General features: G+C 37.9%; 1 protein-coding gene and 1 long non-coding RNA gene across 7 annotated transcripts in view; one reads left to right on the plus strand and one right to left on the minus strand.

The window, feature by feature from the left end:
* Nucleotides 1–17,411, minus strand: part of LOC141373006 (uncharacterized) — a 53,587-nt gene extending 36,176 nt beyond the window's left edge. The window contains exon 1 of the long non-coding RNA XR_012378619.1: nucleotides 17,329–17,411. This is a non-coding gene — a long non-coding RNA (uncharacterized lncRNA). The remainder of the gene's footprint in view (nucleotides 1–17,328) is intronic.
* The window catches only part of ESR1 (estrogen receptor 1), a 393,382-nt gene that overhangs the window by 239,934 nt on the left and 133,662 nt on the right, over nucleotides 1–19,786 (plus strand). For all 6 annotated transcript variants that reach the window (XM_073894109.1, XM_073894110.1, XM_025866343.2 and 3 more), the window contains one exon: nucleotides 1,971–2,306. In XM_073894109.1, coding sequence (XP_073750210.1) covers nucleotides 1,971–2,306 — 336 coding nt within the window. The remainder of the gene's footprint in view (nucleotides 1–1,970; nucleotides 2,307–19,786) is intronic.

The following is a 19,786-nucleotide window of genomic DNA, read 5'->3' on the forward strand; positions in this document are numbered from 1 at the left end:
GCATCCAGCAATGGGTGTGATAACTCCAGGTCTGCACTAATGAGCTGAGAGTAGAAAGTATCATCTTTCTTAATTCAGATGCTCTTATCTCATTAGCGTGCCTGGCAATGAACTAGTTGAAGTGCCTAAGGACAATGGCAGGTCAGATACATCTGTTCTCATCCAACTTATTTTATTTCTGGATATTTTTAGATTCGTCTACTTTCTTGATAATTGATTAAATTTTAAAAATGTTAACTGGAAAAACATCTTCATTTTAGAGCCAGGATCTGGAATCATACTTAATAGAGAATGGTCTTGGACCTTCCTACAGAGCTGTTTCCCAGTATTTACTTTAAAGATTATTGTGAGGACTAAATTACTTGTAAAGTGCTTTTATGTAAGTGTATATAAAGTGCTTACAGTATATGGTGAGTGCTGAGTGTGTATTAGTGATAATAATCTTTACTATTATTACTTATTCCAAGAGTTCTGAGAAATGCTTATTTTAATACTGAATAAATAGGAAGGGTCTGTGACTTCGTTATATTTTGAAGGCATTGTCTAATATATTTAATCTAGACCTATAAGAATAAAAGTTACACATAAAAAATTCCACCACACATTTGTCCAGATTCTTTGACAAATCAGAACAGAATAGAACAAAGTTCTGACGTTAGTTATTCATTTGTTATGGAGTGAGAAAACAGGTAATATATTACAAAGTGTATTCTCATGTCTTTAATATTAAAAATAATAGTGTTAGCTTTTTACCAAAATGATTATTTTTTCATATAAATCTTAATTTTTTAATTTTTTATTTTTTTTAAAGATTTTATTTATTTGAGAGAGAGAGAGAGTGCACAAGCAGTGGGGGAGAGGCAGAGGGAGAAGGAGAAGCAGACTCCCTGCTGAGCAGGGAGCCCTACCTTGCAGGACTCGATCCCAGGATCCCGGGATCATGACCTGAGCCAAAGGCAGACGCTTAACTGACTGAGTCACCCGGACACCCTGAGATGAATATTTTTGAAAATATGGAAGCTTCTGTTAATTTTTGTCTTTTTAAGATATTTGTTTCTGCTGATATATTTCAGCACCGGAGCATGGCCTTTTCCAGGTTACGATGCTGAGCTAAAACCTCAAAGAATCACTGCAAAAGAGATTGGATTCCCCTTCTCTCTATAATTTAGTTAGTGAGAACCACAGTTGGGTAAGCCTTTGGGGGGCAATTATTTTCAACTGCTTTAAAGCTTTTATATTAGGGAAACAGAAATACATTTGTGAAAATCTTAGAACCAAGTAAACAACTTGACTGTCTTAGGTCAAGTACTAAGTAAGGTGATAAGATACAGCTTAGCCACAAAGACTCGCTGAGCACCTGCGGGATCCAGAGGTTGTCAGATACATTTCGGATAAGTCATTCCCCTTCAGTGTCTTCCGTTAAGAGGCCTACTTGGACAATTAGGACGGTAGGAAGTGCTTCTTTCATTGCCTTTTAAACTTACTGTTAAAAGAATATTCATAGCAGAAACAGTCTTTGATGCTAAGCCATATTTCAAGAATAAGTAATTATTATAATTCTGTTCCTTTTATAGCATCTGTGACGTGCGCGCACGCGCGAGCGCACACACACACACACACACACACACAAGCAGTTTGTCAGAATCGGCTTGTACTGGCTCACAAAAGTCCACTGTTAACTCTCCAGGAGTTTTGTAAACCACTTGATATCAGACAAGTAGCTTGAAATTTACCACAGTGGAGTATTTACTCGGTGGAAATCAGTGAATGCTACACATCAAAGCCCTTTTTTCCTCTTAGGCAGCTGGTTAATAAACACTTACTAGCACACCTGTGCCTCAAAATATTTATGTAAATAAAATAAAGGCTATTAGCATTGAAGTTGGTTTTAGTAGGAAAGTTTACATGAGAAAAAGAAATAAAACTGGGTATTTTTTTTTTTTTTTTTTTTTTTGTGTGTGTGTTCTCAGGGATACGGAAAGACCGAAGAGGGGGGAGAATGTTGAAACACAAGCGCCAGAGAGATGATGGGGAGGGCAGGAATGAAGTGGGGTCCTCCGGAGATATGAGGGCTTCCAGCCTTTGGCCAAGCCCGCTCTTGATTAAGCATACTAAGAAGAACAGCCCAGCCTTGTCCCTGACAGCCGATCAGATGGTCAGTGCCTTGCTGGAGGCTGAGCCCCCCATAATCTATTCCGACTACGATCCTTCCAGACCCTTCAGTGAGGCTTCGATGATGGGCTTGCTGACCAACCTTGCTGACAGGGAGCTGGTTCACATGATCAACTGGGCAAAGCGGGTGCCAGGTAAGAACACTAAGCTCAACATTTATTTTGAGAGTCAATAACTACTCATGACCTGGTTGTGCTGGCATGGGAGAAGTAGGGAGAAACAACAGCTTGCTATCGAATTGGTTTCAAGGTTACTTCTGAGTTTGTTCATTTTTACTATCAACATACTATCATTCTCCTGGAAATTAGGAAATAATGTTTTAAAATCAAAATCTAGAAGATGAAATTCTTTCACCTGATATTTATTTATTTTTGTTTGTTTGTTTGTTTTTGACATGATTTATTTTTAACCAAAGAATCTGGGATGGTCACAACATAATAAGTGCATGTACTATTATGTGTTCATACTATCAGAAGTTTTTAACACAGAATGACCCATGCACTACAGATTTGTAATACTGAGAACTTTTGTTTGAAGCACCTCAATTATTAATAGAGAATTTTATCTTAAGATATTTTCTTTTAAGATCTTTATGGACTAAAGAGATAATAACAGGTGTCTTTACTGAATGCCGGTTATTTACTCAGCTGTTAACTCTTAATATTTTAGGAGAAAGATAATACAAAGGAACCATAAATTAGGTTCTCATCCCTGAGAGGAGCTTGTAGAAAGAATCACTGGCTGAAGTGACACTTGGTCCTTCAGTTGGTTCTCTCAGAGCTGGTGTTCCTTTAAAACTTGACTGTTGCTCTTGTTCAGGGAGAAGAACTCTAATAATTATGGAAACAAGACTAGAAAATGACCTCCTCTGTGCCCCAACATATCCAGTCAGGAGCTAACGTAGATGAACCGAGGCAAGAGGAAGTTACATCTTTTTTCTGGGCTTATAGAACAAATGAGTAATGGTTTTAGAAAGAGATCGTTTTGTGTGGTTTCTTTTAATAGATGAAATTAATTATTACCTATGAAGCATGGGTTTTTTTTATTAAACTAAAGAAATGTAGAGTTTTGTACTTGCATTTCAAAGTTCACTGATTATAGACCAAGTGAACAAATATCTGGCCTTACAGACTATTTCATGTATTTGCATCTATTAACATGAACTTGTGGTCCTTTGAATAAGGAGCCAACTGTGTTTGATCCCAACTTGATAGAGGGCATCCATGTAAGTGGTGGAGATTGCATTAAATGGAGACATGAGGACTGACAGGCATATTTAGATTTTTAGGGTCAATCCAACTGGCAAGTAAAAAGTGTTGGCCATCTTTGAAATTAAGGGTTTTATTGAGCACCTGCCTAGCTTAGCATTCTCATGTGAAGCAGATGCATGTAAGCAGATGTTGGAATTTAAATGTAACATGGTTATAAGCTTTGTCTTTATATTTGTTACTGCCTTTTTAAAAAATACTTTGGGAGAAGAGAAAAAACAAAACAAAACAAAACAAATAATAGCCATATACCTGAGAGCCAACTCTTGGTTGCTGTTAAGTTTTATTGTCCTATAAGCATATATTTTCCCTCTTGAAGTCTTGTCAGTATTAATTCCAAAGCACTGTTGTACACAAGTATATATTTTCATACTTATCTGTAGATTTCCATCATGACATTTTTATAATTATAAAAACTTGAAGGATGTGTGAAATAACTGGAATGACGTTCAAGTATATTAGCAGTGAATGAAGTATTCATGGCAATAATCTTCTAAATTTGGGAATGAAATGGAGACAGATATCAAGGGAAAGAAAATATGTCCATGCTTAGCTATCCCATTGTTAAACCCAGAACTAAACAAAATTTATGATAATGAGATGTATAGCAAAACCACTTGATTATATTAGATTAAAAGACCGAAATGATTCCAAAACCCTTGGACAAAACAGTGTCTTATAACTTGATGGATAAAAAAGAATTATAAAGGCAGAAATGAAAATGTGTGTGTACACTATTAAAATACAGCTGTTGTAAATCAAAAGCCTACTTGTCTGACCAAGCAGCATAAAAATAGTCATTGATTTTGAAAAGATGAAAAATGAAGGAAGAAAAAAGTCTTCAGGAAAAACTTTGAAGATGATTGTCAAGCTTTATAGAAAACTGACAAAATCACATTTTGGAAAGCTTTTCTATATCCAAATACCATCTGTCATAAAAAAAAATAGCCCATACCGAAAATCTAATATAGGCAATATTGCATTTATATGGTGATAGTTTGAGGTTAATATAGAGCGAATACAAGATATCACTGGTAAGAGTAGCAAGAAAGCCAGTTCTAGAAGTACTTGGAATTAACTACATGATTCAAAAACCTGCATGGAACATTTGGTTAATCTTTAGTTTTTATTTTTTAAAAGATTTTATTTATTTATTTATTTATTTATTTATTTATTTATTTATTTACATGTGAATGGTGGGAGGGGCAGAGGGAAAGGAGAGAGAGAATCTCAGGCAGTTTTGATCTCATGACCCTGAGATCATGACCTGAGCCATAATGAAGAGTCAGATGCTTAACTGACTGAGCCACCCAGGTGCCCCTTGGTTAATCTTTAGATACTATCAATAGAACAGAAATTGTGAGTTGACTTCATTTTTAAAAACTTCAGTTTTAATGAGGTATAATTGACAAATAAAATCAAGCTATTTAAAGTTGTGGCAATTTGGTATATGTAGGCTTTGTGAAAGGATCCCCTCCCATCTAGTTAATTAACATATCCATTACCTCACTTTTTTTTTTTTTTTGGTGAGAACTTTTAAGTTCTACTCCCAGCAAATTTTAATTATATGATATAGTGTTATCAGTTATAGTCATCATGATTTATATTAGATCCTCAGACCTCTTTCATCTGATCTGACAGTTTACGTTCTTACGAAACTCTCCCTATCTGTCCCACCTGCCAAACCCTGGCAACCACTTTTCTACTCTCTGTTTCTATGAGTTTGACATTTTTGTCTCCTTAGATTCCACATCTAAGTGATATCGTATAGTATTTTTCTCTCTCTCTCTCTTTGGCTTATTTCACTTAACATAAGGCATTAAGGTCTATCCATGTTGTTACAAATAGCAGGATTTCTTTTTTTCTCCTGGCTGAATAATATTCCATTATATCTGGATCTAGGTTTGTCAGATCTTACTTGTTCATTTATCTGTTGATGGACACCTGGGTTGTTTCCCTATCTTGACTATTATGTATCATATTGCAGTGAATGTGGGAGTGCACATATCTCTTTGAAATCCTGCTTTCAATTCCTTTGGATATATGTCCAGATATGGGATTGCTGGGTCATATGGTGAGGGGTTATTTTTTAAATTTTTTGAGGAACCGCTATACTTTTTTTCACAGTGGCTGCACCAGGTTATAGTCCTATCAACAGTATACAAGAATTTCTTTTTTTCCACATTCTCATCAACACTTATCTGTTGTCTTTTTGATGAAAGCCAGTCTAACAGGTGTGAGGTGATATCTCATTGTGGTTTTGATTTGTCGTTCCTTGATGATTAGTGATGTTGATCATCTTTTTATATACCTGTTGGCCAATTTGTATGTCCTTTTTGGAAAAATGTCTATTCAGTCCTCTGCCCATTTTTTTTTCTTTTAAGATAGAGCATGAATGCACGTGTTGGGGGGGGAGGGGCAGAGGAAGAGGGAGAGAGAATCTTAAGCAGGCTCCATGCCCAGCGCAGAGCCTGATGCAGGGCTCCATCTCACAACCCTGAGATTATGACCTGAGCCAAAACCAAGAGTTGGATGCTTAATGGACTGAGTCACCCAGGGGCCCTCTCTGCCCATTTTTTAATCAGATTGTTTTTACTGCTTTTGAGATGTATGAGTTCTGTATATATTTTTTGATATTAACCCCTAATCAGGTATATGTTTTGCAGATATTTTATCCTCATTTAATAGGTCGCCTTTTCACTGGGCTGTGCTAAAGTTATTTTTAGCATATTTGATATAGTTCCACTTGCTTATTTTTGCTTCTGTTGCTTTTGCTTTTGGTGTCTAATCCAAAAAAATCATTGCCAAGATTGATTTTAAGGAGCTCTTTCTCTTTTTTTGTTTTTTTGGTTTTATGGTTGCAGGTTTTACTTTCAAGTCAATCCATTTTGAATTGATTTTTGTGTATGGTGTAGGATAGGGGTCCAATTTCATTCTTGTGCATGTGGCTGTCCAGTTTCCCATCACTTTTTATTGAAGAGACCATCTTTTCCTCATTGTATATTCTTAGATCTTTTGTTGTAAATTAATTGACCATATATGCTTGGGTTTATTTCTGGATTTTCTGTTCTGTGCCATTGATCTATGTCATTGTTTTTATGCTAATACCATACTCTTTTGGTTACTATGGCTTTGTAACATAGTTTAAAATCAGGGAGTGTGATGCTTATGCCTCCAGCTTTGCTCTTCTTTCTTAAGATTACTTTGGCTATTCAGGGTCTTCATGATTCCATAGGAATTTTAGGATACTTTTTTCTCTTTCTGTGAAAAATCTCATTGGAATTTTGATAGAGAGTACACTGAATCTGTAGATGGCTTTGGGTAGTATAGACATCTTAATGGTAATTTTTTTTCCAGTCCATGACCATGAGGTATCTCTCACATTAAGTCTAGTGTGTTGTTTAAGACCAATGTTTCTTTTTTTTTTAAGATTTTATTTATTTATTTGACAGAGAGAGATAGAGAGAGCAGGAACACAAGCAGGGGGAATGGGAGAGAGAGAAGTAGGCTTCCTGCTGAGCAGGGAGCCCAATGCGGGGCTCGATCCCAGGACATTGGGATCATGACCCAAGCCGAAGGCAGACGCTTGTTTCTCTATTGTTTTTTTTGTCTGGATGATCTATCCATTGTTGAAAATGGGAGATTGAAGCCTTCTATTATTCTTGAATTGCTCTCTATTCCTCTCTTTAGGTCTGTTAATGCTTGCTTTAGGTATTTAGGTTCTCCATTTTTGGGTGCATAAGTATTTACAAATGCTTTACCCTCTTGCTGGATTGACCCCTTTATCATTATGTAACGATTTTTAAAATCTTATTACAGTCTTTGCTTAAATTCTTGAATTTTATTTTGTATAACTACCCCTTCATTCTTTTGGTTTATATTTGCATGGGGTATCTTTTTCTATTCCTTCACTTTCAGTCTTTTTGTGTCCTTAAACCTGAAGTGAGTCTCTTGGAGGCAGCATATAGTTGGATCTTGTTCTTTTATTCATTCAGGCACTTTATGTCTTTTAGTTGGAGGATTCAGTTCATTTACATTTAAAGTAATTATTGATAGGGTGTGTACTTGTTGCCATTTTGTTAATTGTTTTTGTTTGTTTTGTTGTTTCTCTGTTTCTTCTCTTGCTCTCTTCTCTTGTGGTTTGATGATTCTAGCAGTGGTTTGCTTGGATTCTTTTCTTATTTTTTGTTTATCTACTATAGATTTTGCTTTGTAGCTACCATTAGGCTTACATGTAACAGCTTGTATTTATAACATATATTGGTGATTTGTGACAAATTAAGTTTGAACACATTTTAAAACTCTATTTTTTTACTCTCCCCCCCATGTTTTATGTTTCATGTGACAATTTGCATCTTTTTACCTTGGGCATCCATTACAAATTATTATAGTTATAGTTATTTTTACTACTTTTGTCTTTTAACCTTCCTACTAGATTTATAGGTGATTTATCCATCACCATGACAATATTAGAATATTCTGAATTTGACTGTATGTTTACCTTACCATTGAGATTTATACTTTCATATGTTTTCCTATTACTAATTAGCATCCTTTTATTTTAGCTTGAAAAAGTACCTTTAACATTTCTTGTAAGGCTGGTCTAGTGGTGATGAAGTTCTTCAGCTTTTGCTTGTCTGGTAAACTCTTGACTCTCCTTCAAAATTCTGAAGGGCAACTTTGCTTGATAGAGTATTCTTAGTTGGTGTTTTTTTTCTTTCAGCACTTTGAATATATTATGCTGCTCTCTTTTGACCTGTGAAGTTTCTGCTGAAAAATATGCTGATGCTGATAGTGTTATCTGCTGATAGCCTTATCTGGTGGTAGCCTTCTGTGTAACAAGTTGTTTTTCTTTTACTGCTTTTAAGATTCTTTTGTCTTTAACTTTTGACACTTTAATTTTTATGTGTCTTGGTGTGGGTTTCTTTGGGTTCATCTTTTTTGCAACTCTCGGGGCTTCCTGGATCTGGATGTCTATTTCTTTCCCTAGGTTAGAGAAGTCTTCCACCATTATTTCTTTGAATGAGCTTTCTACCCCTTTCATTCTCTCTTCTCCTGGGACCCCTATAATATGGATGCTGGTTTTCTTGATGTTGTCCTGTTCGTCCTTTATGCTATCTTTACTCTTTTTCATTACCCCCCCCTTTAACTCCTCTGATTGGATGAATCCTCTATCATGTCTTTGAGTTTGTTGGTCCTTTCTTCCGCTTGATCTAGTCTGATATTAAAAGCCTCTATTAAATTTTTCAGGGCAGTTATCATATTCTTCAGTTCTGTGATTTTTATATGGAATTTTCTTATATTTCTTATCTCTTTGTTGACATTCTCACTTTGTTCATGTATTGTTCTGATTTTGGTGAGCATCTTTGTGATTATTTTGTACTCTTTATTAGGTATAGCACTTACCTTCATTTCATTAGTCTGTTTCTGGAATTTTATCTTATTTCTTTTGTTCGGAACATATTCCTCTGTGTCTTCATTTTCCTTGACTGTGTTGGTTCCTGTGCATTAAATGAAATAGCCCCCTCTCCTAATCTTGATGGAATGGTCTCATGTAGGAGATAAACTTTATTGTTCAGCCCAGCCTGAGCTCTTGGTTGTCTCTCAAACTTTTGTGATTGTCTAGGCAGACTTCTTTGTTCTTAGTGGTTCCGAATAGTTGAAAGTTGTCAGTATCCCAAAGGGGAGGATCTCACTGAACACCTAGATTCAGGCTGATTGGTAGCTGGATCCTCAGATACCAGCTTTTAAAGGATACAAATATATCTTGTGTATATATATATATATATACACACAGATGATTGGGAGATGAGAGTTTCTGTTTGCTCCCTCTGTGCTGAGCCCTGGTTGGTAGCCACTTAGGAACTGTTTGTTTGCTACAAGCCTGTGGAATTGGGAAATACCAGCCCTACTGGCCAATAGAACCAGGTGATCAAAGGATGAGTTCCCTGGGCAGCAGCCACAAAAGTGTGTGTACAAGCTCCTTTTGGGGAGAGATAGGTGATTTTTGGAGCAGAGTTTAGGGAGAATGGTGTACTGCTTCTCCAGTCTCTGAGGAGGACCACAGTCAGTCTCTAGACGATGCTAAATTAGAACCTGACCCACAGGTAGCACCTCTCAAATTATGCAAATAGACCTCTTTGAGACAAAGATGGGGAGATGTTTACTTCTTCTGTGCTGAACCCTGGGAAGATAGACAGTGAATCCTTGTGAGCCCATAAAGAAGTTTCTTTCTTTGCTATAGTCTTATATTTCTCATGTATTTCAGAGACACCTGTCTTGGTGGAAGTCTTAAAAGCTGGACTGCTATATGTTGGGTCCAAATCTTTCACTCCTCAGAGAGGGAGTTTTGAGTTCCCTCAACAAAACAAAGAGGCAACCCACGGAATGGGAGAAGATATTTGCAAATGACACTACAGATAAAGGGCTGGTATCCACCATCTATAAAGAACTTCTCAAACTCGACACCCAAAAAACAAATAATCAAGTCAAAAAATGGGCAGAAGACATGAACAGACACTTCTCCAAAGAAGACAGACAAATGGCTAACAGACACATGAAAAAAGTTCATCATCATTAGCCATCAGGGAAATCCAAATCAAAACCACATTAAGATACCACCTTACACCAGTTACAATGGCAAAAATTGACAAGGCAAGAAACAACAAATGTTGGAGAGGTTGTGGAGAAAGGGAAACCCTCTTACACTGTTGGTGGGAATGCAAGCTGGTACAGCCACTTTGGAAAACAGTGTGGAGGTTCCTCAAAAAGTTAAAAATAGAGCTACCCTATGACCTAGCAATTCCTGGGTATTTAACCCAAAGACACAGATGTAGTGAAAAGAAGGGCCACATGCACCCCAATGTTCATAGCAGCAATGTCCACAATAGCCAAACTGTGGAAAGAGCTGAAATGCCCTTCAGCAGATGAATGGATAAAGAAGATGTGGTCCATATATACAGTGGAATATTACTCAGCCATCAGAAAGGATGAATACCCAACTTTTACTTCAACATGGATGGGATAGAGGAGATGATGCTAAGTGAAATAAGTCAAGCAGAGAAAGTCAATTATCATATGGTTTCACTTATTTGTGGAACATAAGGAAGAGCATGGAGGACATTAGGAGAAGGAAGGGAAAAATGAGGGGGGAATTGGAGGGGGAGACGAACCATGAGAGACTATGGACTCTGAGAAACAAACTGAGGGTTCTAGAGGGGAGGGGGGGTGGGGGGATGGGTCAGCTTGGTGATGGGTATTAAGGAGGGCACGTACTGCATGGAGCACTGGGTGTTATACAAAAACAATGAATCGTGGATCACTACAGCAAAAACTAATGATGTATTGTATGGTGACTAACATAACATAATAAAATTAAATACAAAAAATAGATTACCAAAAAAAAAAAAAAAGAAAAGAAAGAAGAACACTGGTGTGTAATAAGACTCAGAAAGCATTTTGTGAACAAATAAATAAATTAGTCAACCAAAAAAAAAAAAGAAAAAATAACTTTTTTCCCTTTGCAATTTAAAAACAATAGCAAGAATGATAAAATCTACCTACCCAGCTCTGGCAAGGGATGCTTTTTTTTTTTTTTAATAACGTGTTTATATCTGCTTTTTGATATCTAGCTATAGAAAAGGCTTTTCTCTTTATTGTTCATTCTGAAATTTGTTAATCTTAAAAAAAAAACACTTTACATAATCTATCCATGGATAGAGATTTAGTTTTAAAGGGTTAGATTATTAAATCTTAATTTATTATTACTCTATACATGGTGAAAACTTGTTAGCAAGAATAATATTGTTTATCTAAAGGTCAAGAAAGGAAAAAAATGACTGTGTTGTTATATTTTTAAAATCTGCATCACACATAATTGCATCATTGCCTAGTTGATTCTTAGTTTCGTGCTAATGAAGTACATTTAATTTTTTTTCCCTAGAACCTTGAATCACATCACAAAACTGTTACTTTGATTTATTAAAAATTATGCCTTTTCCAAAATTCACGTAATTATACATATCTCAAGGGCAATTTCATACTTCAAGTTCTAGTTCTATCTATTTAATGACTGTTTGGATAAATATCTAGTCCTGGGCTCTTTGTTTTCTTTTAAAAACTGGTAACCAGTAACCTGACAGTCTCACTGACCACTGGGCACAAATCGGGAAGGTGTGCTGAGACTGCTGGCCCAGGAAGAATAATAAAGGGAAAATGACAGTTAAGTTCAGTTTCCTGGGAACCGTCCTACCTTAAGCACTTCCTCATTCTTTTGGTGGCAAAATAGGCCACCTTTTTCTTTCTCCTTTCCTTCCTCAGTCCCTGCCTACTCAATACTAAATGAATCCCCACTTCTTTCTCGGTCCCCGACTCCCCACCATTTTCTTTGTGTTCCCTTCTTGCTCGGTTTTGGCCCTGGGGGGAGAGGATCCACTTTTTTTGGACATGCCTCCCACTGGCTACAAGCTCTGTTTCTTAGAAACTTCTTGTGTTGTCTTGAGGGTGTGTGGTTGTCTTAGCCGTTCCAGGGCTCGAGGCTTCTCCTGCCCCTGTGTTCACCACGAATCCAGTAATTAGCTTCCCTGACTCTAATACTTGTCCTCATCATTCAGATTAGCAGTGACGCACAGGAAATGCTTATTGAATGAATGAATGAGTAAATGAATGAATAAAGGGTGTTTTTTTGCAACTTCTGATTTTAAGAAATCTCTGAGCACTGTTAGAACTCAATTTTTCCATAAAGAAGTGATCTTTAAGTCTGTGGTGTTATTCTCTTTTACCTCTCTTCAGAATCTACCTGCTGTTCTAATCTCTCTCTAGCAGCTGCCTGAGCGAGATTCATTTCCAACCTCTCTTTTGTATGGGGCAGAACAATATTCAGAGGAATGAACAGAGCTTGAGCTCTGAGGACTTTAACAGGCATCACTTGGCTTGCAGCAAGTTAGTTTCACTTAGTGTATGTAATTTAAACCTTAGAATGGGTAGGGACGGGGGGGGTAAGGAGAGGGCGCGATACCTCGGTGTGGGAACTGGGAGCATCTTCAAGGAACACGTTCTATTCTGGGAGGTTCTTGTGGATTTCAAGGACTTGGCTATCCTATGTAGTGCTCTGAGACTCAACCTGTAATCAGACCAGTGGACCCTGCTCTCAGGCTGTCATAATGTCCCAGCCTATTTTGGCAGGGCATGGTGATGAAAAATAACATGACATGGAAGGATGGTGACATCCTGGAGAGGTGACAGATGCATATGTTTCAGGGTAGATTCGTGGTTTAGATTTACAACCATTCTAGAAATAAGAGCCTTGGGACTGGGTTAGAATTACCCTAGCATGAATGGTGGCAGCCCCTCTGGGCTGGCAATGCAATGCAGAGCTTTCTTTGGAGTGTTCCACGTCCAAGTCAGCCCAGCTCGGCTTTTCACTACTCCCGTGGGAGCTCTGGTTGAAGCCCAAGGAAAGCAGCTGCTTACTAGATTTGTCTTTCACATGAAACTTTGAAGCCCCATAGATGCTTGGTGGCCCAGAAGCCTTTTGCCTTTAAAATCCTTTTCTCATCTTGAGAGTGTTTGAGGAAAATGCCCCATTTGGGCCTCTTTGCCCCACCCTACCCAGGGTTCTTTCACAGTGAGTGTGGGTCAGGGCCTCAGCATCTGCATGTTTATCTTGAGCTGGATGATGTGTGGTGCTGGGTGTCCCCGGGCCACCCTGTGGGAAATGTTGGCCTGTGGCTCTTTGGCATGGAGAATGTCAGTTTTTTGGTCACTGTTTAGATGTATTACTATTAAAGTGTGTTGAAGTAGATTGAATTGTGCTCCCCCAAAAAGATACATTGAAATTCTAATGCTTCGTACTTTGGAAGTGATCTTATTTGGAAATAGGGTCTTCAAGTTCAAATGACGTCACTGGGGGTGGGCCCTGATCCGTATAAAAAGGGGAAGTTTGGATGTAGAGATAGAAATGCCCTGGAAGGAAGATGATACAAAGCCTCACAGGAAGAAGAATGGCCATGCAATTGGAGCCATGTACCTCCAAGGCAAGGAATGCCAAAGATGCCAGCAAACACCAGAAGCTAGCCAGGACAAAGAAGGATCCTGCACAAGAGTCTTCAGAGAGATCCTGGTCTTACTGACTCCTTGATCTCATACTTCTGGCCTCCAGAACTAGACGGCAATAAATTTCTGTTAAGGCACTCTTTTTTTTTTTTTTTTGTACTTTGTATGACAGCCCTAGGAAACTGTTACACATTGTATTAAAAAGAAAAAGGTGCCTGTATTTTTGAGGCAAAAGAAATAAGGAGCTTTTGATTTAAAGAGGAATGTTTGGCTCACCTGGTGTAGGCCTGGCTAATCATTTACTCTTTTTTGCCCGCCCAAGTGGTTCACTGAACTTCTGGCTTTGAAGTTGACTTAGGATTTTAACAGTTCCATGAATCTACCTGGCAAGTACCTTTAAGAAAATTTTAACCCACAGAAGAATGTTTTAATCTGGTACCTTAATAGTTTCCCTTTCTACATTCATATCTTTGATCCATTTGAGTTTGTCCCAGTGTTCAGCGTGAGGTGGGGTTCCAGAAGCATTGTTATACAGATGGATGCACAATTGTATCAATTCCATTTATTGAACAGCTTCCTGTAGAAGTATTTTTAAGACTTCCTTTACAGTTGACCTTCCAAGGTGACTATTGTTAGAATTTTTAGAGTGAATAGATGCTGGTTTATGTGTTTGGTTATTTTTCCCAATTCTGAAATCAAAAAGAAAAAAAAATAAGCTATTCAGTCAGAAGTTACATGTTTTGCTTCACTCACAATAACTGAATATAGAGTGTGAATGAGTCTGTCCTGTGTCGATATAGTTCATAATTTTCCATTAATCTTAGAAATAGGGGCAAAAGTTCATGAGGCTTGATATGTTTAAAAAAGCCCAGCGCCAAGAAGAGTTACTGTTCAATATTCATAGGACAGAAAAACTGTTCCCGGGAGAGGAGAAGAAGGAGCTATACCAGGCTTTCCTTCTCTCTTTTCTCATCTGTTGGAGGTGTCTCCCAATACTCTAGTACTTGGTCCTGGGTGCCACAGCTGCTTTTAACCAACTCGAAAAGGTACTCCCCTCAGAGCTTCACCTGTTAGTTTTGTAGATTCCTGATATCCAGATTTCTTTCTGTAGGTTGCAACACCTAAACATTCTGCTCCCACAGGCCACCAGTTCAAGGTCATGCTTCCACCAACATATCTGAAACCAAACGTGACCTTTTCCCTTTCTCTCCTTTATAGCAAACTCATTTGCTTCTCCTGTTCCTTGGCATTTCTGCGAAAACTCCACTCTTCTTCATCTGACGTTGGAATCATCTTTGCGTCTGGCTGTTCTTGACCATGTACTATCAGTTCTTTCTCTCCAACATCTCTAGATATTGACTTCGTTTTTGTCCCACTGTCACTAGGCTGGCCCACATCCTTCTTGTTTTCCAAGACTGAATTACTATAATATCTTCCTAACTGGTCTTTTTGGCTCCAACTTCTCCTCCCTTCAACTCAACCCACTCATCACTGCCAGAGTCATTTCTGTAAATCGTCATTTCAGAATGCTTCACTCCCTGCATTTGTTTCCAAACTGGTGGCTCAAAACAACAGAAAGGTACAGTGCTGGAGGCTGGATGTCTAAAGTCAAGGTATCAACAGGGCCATGCCCTCTGTAGACTCTGTGGGAGGATCCTTCCCTGCCTCATTCTAGCTTCCGGAGCTTGCGGGCAATCCTTGCCGTTCCTTGGCTTGCAGATGCATTTCTCTACTCTCTGCCTCTGCTGTCCACATGATGTTCTCCCTGTAACGCCTGTATCCAAATTTTCCTCTTGCAAGGACACCAGTTACATTAGATTTAGGGTCCACCCTAGTCCAATGTGACGGTCATCTTACCCGGTTACATCTGCGAAGACCCTCTTTTCAAATAAGATCACATTTACAGGTTCCGAGTGGATATGAATTTGGGGGGAGATAACTATTCAATTAAAAATTTGGTAGTGGACTTGATTGTCTAACTTAGTAATGGCTTTAACAGATAAATGATAGTGTCCCTTGAAGCCTAGAACATAGAATTTGACTTTGCCTCATGTCACCTAACCCGAGGTTAGCCTTATTAGAGTAGAAAAACTCTTCACCAACTGGCACTCTCCCATCTTATTTGCACTCTACTTTCCCACATGATCTCCTGGCCCCATTCTCTGCTGGCTATTCTCCCCTTCACATAGTGTATTCATTTTATTTATTTAATTTTTTCTTGAATTCCTGCATCTCCCTCATTCTGTTTCAATTCTATGTTCATTTTTTCCCCTGAAGGGACACCTCAACTTCTACTTACTTTCTGAAACTTCAAACTACTTTAGCCAACATAATCATGGACTGAGTTTGCTGGGGTGGGACAACTAGTCCATGGTCCAGAGTATCTTGTCGGAGGTATATTGCTGAACTAAATCAGCTGGAGTCTAAAATACAGCAGCAGCTCTTAAACTATAGTCTTATTTCACTAATAGTAGATTTGTTGCTGGATGATTCATTTATACTGTGGTTGGATTTCTTCTTTTAAATGGAAAGATGGATAGTTTTTATTGGCTGGGTATCTATTTTTGTCTAGAGGACTTTGTCAAGGGAAAAGTATTTCTAGAATCTGAGTTTGACTTGCTTAAGCCATGAACTTGTTTTATAAAAGTTGTATATGTGAAAAATGAGTTTATATTAGATGAATCATATTCTAATTGTAGTGTGTGTTTCATTTAAATAAAACCTACTATAGATACTCATGTGAATTGAGCATTCCTTTGACAAAACAAATGTTCTCCTTTCCATGGGAATATGATTCTTCACAAATTGAGATTTCTTAACACAATGACCATTTTGGATGGACTTTGTACAGATGCCTTGTCAGAATGATGCTGAAACTGTATGGCTTCTCCAAGATACACGTGGTCGACTTTCTGGAATGACTACATTTGACCTTTCAGCATCACCAATTCTATAATCTGGATTTAATACCCCAAACAGTGGTATATTTATACCCTCTGTGGGCTTAGCTCCTGTGTGTCCAAAGCATCAACATGGCCAAGCTGAAGTTTCAATTTCCCTGCTTTCCAGTGGAGGGTACACCTCAGTGATGTAAGATGTTAGTTTTCTTTAGGGGGTGGAAGAACAGAGAACTGCAAAAGGTAGAGAAAACCAGCATTGGCCCTCATGAGATCTAAGTTTATGCGGAGCCGTAAAAAACAATGGGAACCTTGGAAACATTCTCAGTAGTGTAGAATGAAAAAAATTCACCTTTCCCCCCATACATTTCCCTATCTAATCGATACTTTTTAGAGAAACCTCAATAAATAGAGTTGAAATTTGTTTCAGACAAATTGCAGGAACCAGAGAGCTCTAATCAATAGGTTTACACTGTAGTCTTTATATTAGACTATTGTTCAGACAGTTTATTTTTGCCACAATTATTACTTCTTTCTCCTCACCCCACCCCCAGCTCTCAAATACTCATGTGTTAAGCATTTTTCTTGCTACTGTGAAAATAAATCCACCACTTCTAGCAAGTGGTTAAACACTGAAGCGGATTGGAAAGTGTTAGTACTTGACTAGATAGAATATAGCTGTCTTCCTCTTCTCTCAATCAAATACTTTATTTCCCAGAGAAGGCAGTATAACTGTTCTCTTAAGGTGATTCATAGCTGAAAGGTAATAGTCATTCATTTGGGAAACAGATGCCTGCTCTATACCCCTGCAGTTACACAGAGGGTAAAAAATGAGAAAAACTGCAGTCGTGAAGTTCTTTTATGGCTTGTGGTATTTTAACATTAACAGTAAGGTAGATACACCCTTGGAGTTGTTTATGTTTAATTTTTAAACTCACCTGAGTCACCATAAGCTGCTTGGTGTTCGGTTCTTCTTCAAAAGGATATGTGACAGAATTAACTGTTCCTGGTTGGGAACCCCTAGTTCCAGGGAAATCTTAGGATTTCAGTTCCGTTGCCTTGGTTACTAAACTGTTCCATGCAGTTTGCTCAACTTTGAATGGGTACTTCTCTTAGGAACATTATCCCTTGTACGTAAATTGCTCGAGGTGTGGAAATATAAGTTCCGTTTAAAAATTCTTGAGTCAGGTTCACTGTGATGTAGTTTAAAAAAAAAAATGGCCTTGTTCTCTTGGTCTAGGATTTATCACTGAGTTGCTCGCAAAGCCCCTAACACAATGACATGAAAAATAAGAAGTGTAATTGCTTAGTAAAGGTGAAATTTAATAAAATGGTGGCAGTGCCCTTCTCCAGAGGAAATTAAGTTTCTCTTTGTAGTATAGCATGTGTTTATTGTGTGACCATTTCATAAACATGAAATCTAATAAAGTGGTGGGCAGTTTCCTTCTCTGAAGGGGATTAAAAGTGTCTCTTCATGGAATAGCATGTCACGTAATGACATTGGTTTTTTTTACCTGGTCAAGATATTTGCCAAAATTTGCTTAAGGCATTTGAAATGCATATTTGAAAACTAGCGGGTAAATGCTGTGAATTTTAAAACTCATTCTCATTCAAGGCCTTGAGCTGTGGAGGAATATTTTCCAAGGCAGGCATTCAAGTTGTGTCTGCCAGTGTTTTTCTTCTTGTATCAATAAGGCAGAAAATGGGATATAAACAGATTTGTTTTTTTCTGTATTACTGTGCACAGTTCAGAGATGTAAGCTGAAAAAAAAGCATATTGGCCTTTCCTGAGTAGATCTTGAAATTCCCCAAACTGATCCAGAACAATGCTGTCTTTATATTGGGTCTGTGGGATTAGAAGGCTCCACTGAGATCGGCTGTAAAAGGCTTCAAATTTAAAAGGTTTATCCATATGTATAGATGTATAATCAATTAGCCAATTAGTGTCTGATAAATATGTGTCAGAACACGTGATTCCCCATCTCATGAAATCAGAAAGGCTTAACTTAAATATCTTTCATTTTCTTGCCTACCTAGTAGCAGACCACTTTGACAGAATCTTTATTGTCAAAGTGATTGTCAAAACTGGAAAATGGTTATTATTGGCCTAGTTAACCAGTTTCTGATTTGTCTTGACTATTGTTAATAAACGGAACTTAAGAATGTATACCAGGAGCCATAGTTTTTTTTTTTTTCTTTTTTTAAAGATTTTATTTATTTATTTGACAGAGAGAGACACAGCGAGAGAGGGAACACAAGCAGTGGGAGAGGGAGAGGGAGAAGCAGGCTTCCCGCCGAGCAGGGAGCCCGATGCGGGGCTCGATCCCAGGACCCTGGGATCATGACCTGAGCCGAAGGCAGACGCTTAACGACTGAGCCACCCAGGTGCCCCCAGGAGCCATAGTTTTAAGAGGGAGGAATAGTCTGGAGTTTGGTTGCATAACAATGTGAATGAACTTAATGCCGCTGAACCGAACACTTAAACATGGTTAAGATGCTAAATTTGATGTTATGTATACTTTCCCATAATAAAAAAAGAGGTATAATACTTTATGTAAGATACACAAAAAGGAAACAGGCATCACATGGCAAAAAAAGTAATAGATAAAAATGATACTAAATTCAGTGGTCATTTCTCTTATCCAGAACTTTTAAATTTGATTTTTAGTTAAGACTATAAACATAGTGCAAGAGGGTAAATTGATCAAGCCATGAAGTGGGGTGGGATAATGAAATTATGGTATGCCTTAGGCTCCTACAGAGTCTTTTGTACTAACAACACAAAACCAGTTTTATTCATTTAATGAGAATGAGTTCCTTGCATGTACTTGCTAGGTACTATTCTATGTATAGGGATATCCTGGAGAACAAAACTGACACAATTCCTGCCTTCAAGGAACTTCCATTCTACCATGCTAGTTAGCCCACGAAGAATGTGAACGCTGTTGTAATGGTTTGCCCCTCTTACACCTGAAGAAGTAGAAGCAGAGCTGACTAGCAAATTTATCTGTTACAAATAGTAGCGGACTATGGCAGGTACTGCTGTAAGCATTCTACCTGTATTAACTCAGTTTTTATTGCTTTTATTATCCTAGTTTTATGGATGAGAGAACAGGCATAGAGAGGTTAATAACAGAGTTTCGTATTAGGGAAACAATTTCAATTCTAGAACACTTAACTGTGTGAAACTCTTAGAAGAGGTTAAAAAAAGTGATGGCACAAATGTAAAGAGTTGTACCATTTTGGCATTATTTGATTTTTTAGAAAACCTTTCCAGCCCCCCTCTCTTGCAATATGACATAGACATCATCAAGAGGGTCTGTATATTAAGTGATTTAAAAACGTGGCCACTATCTTTGGATGACCCTGGCCCATAATAAGCATTCAATAAATACT

Source organism: Callorhinus ursinus, unplaced genomic scaffold, assembly GCF_003265705.2.
Source record: "Callorhinus ursinus isolate GAN/ISIS: 27379988/994484 unplaced genomic scaffold, GSC_fseal_2.0 scaffold6, whole genome shotgun sequence".
Lineage (NCBI taxonomy): Eukaryota > Metazoa > Chordata > Mammalia > Carnivora > Otariidae > Callorhinus > Callorhinus ursinus.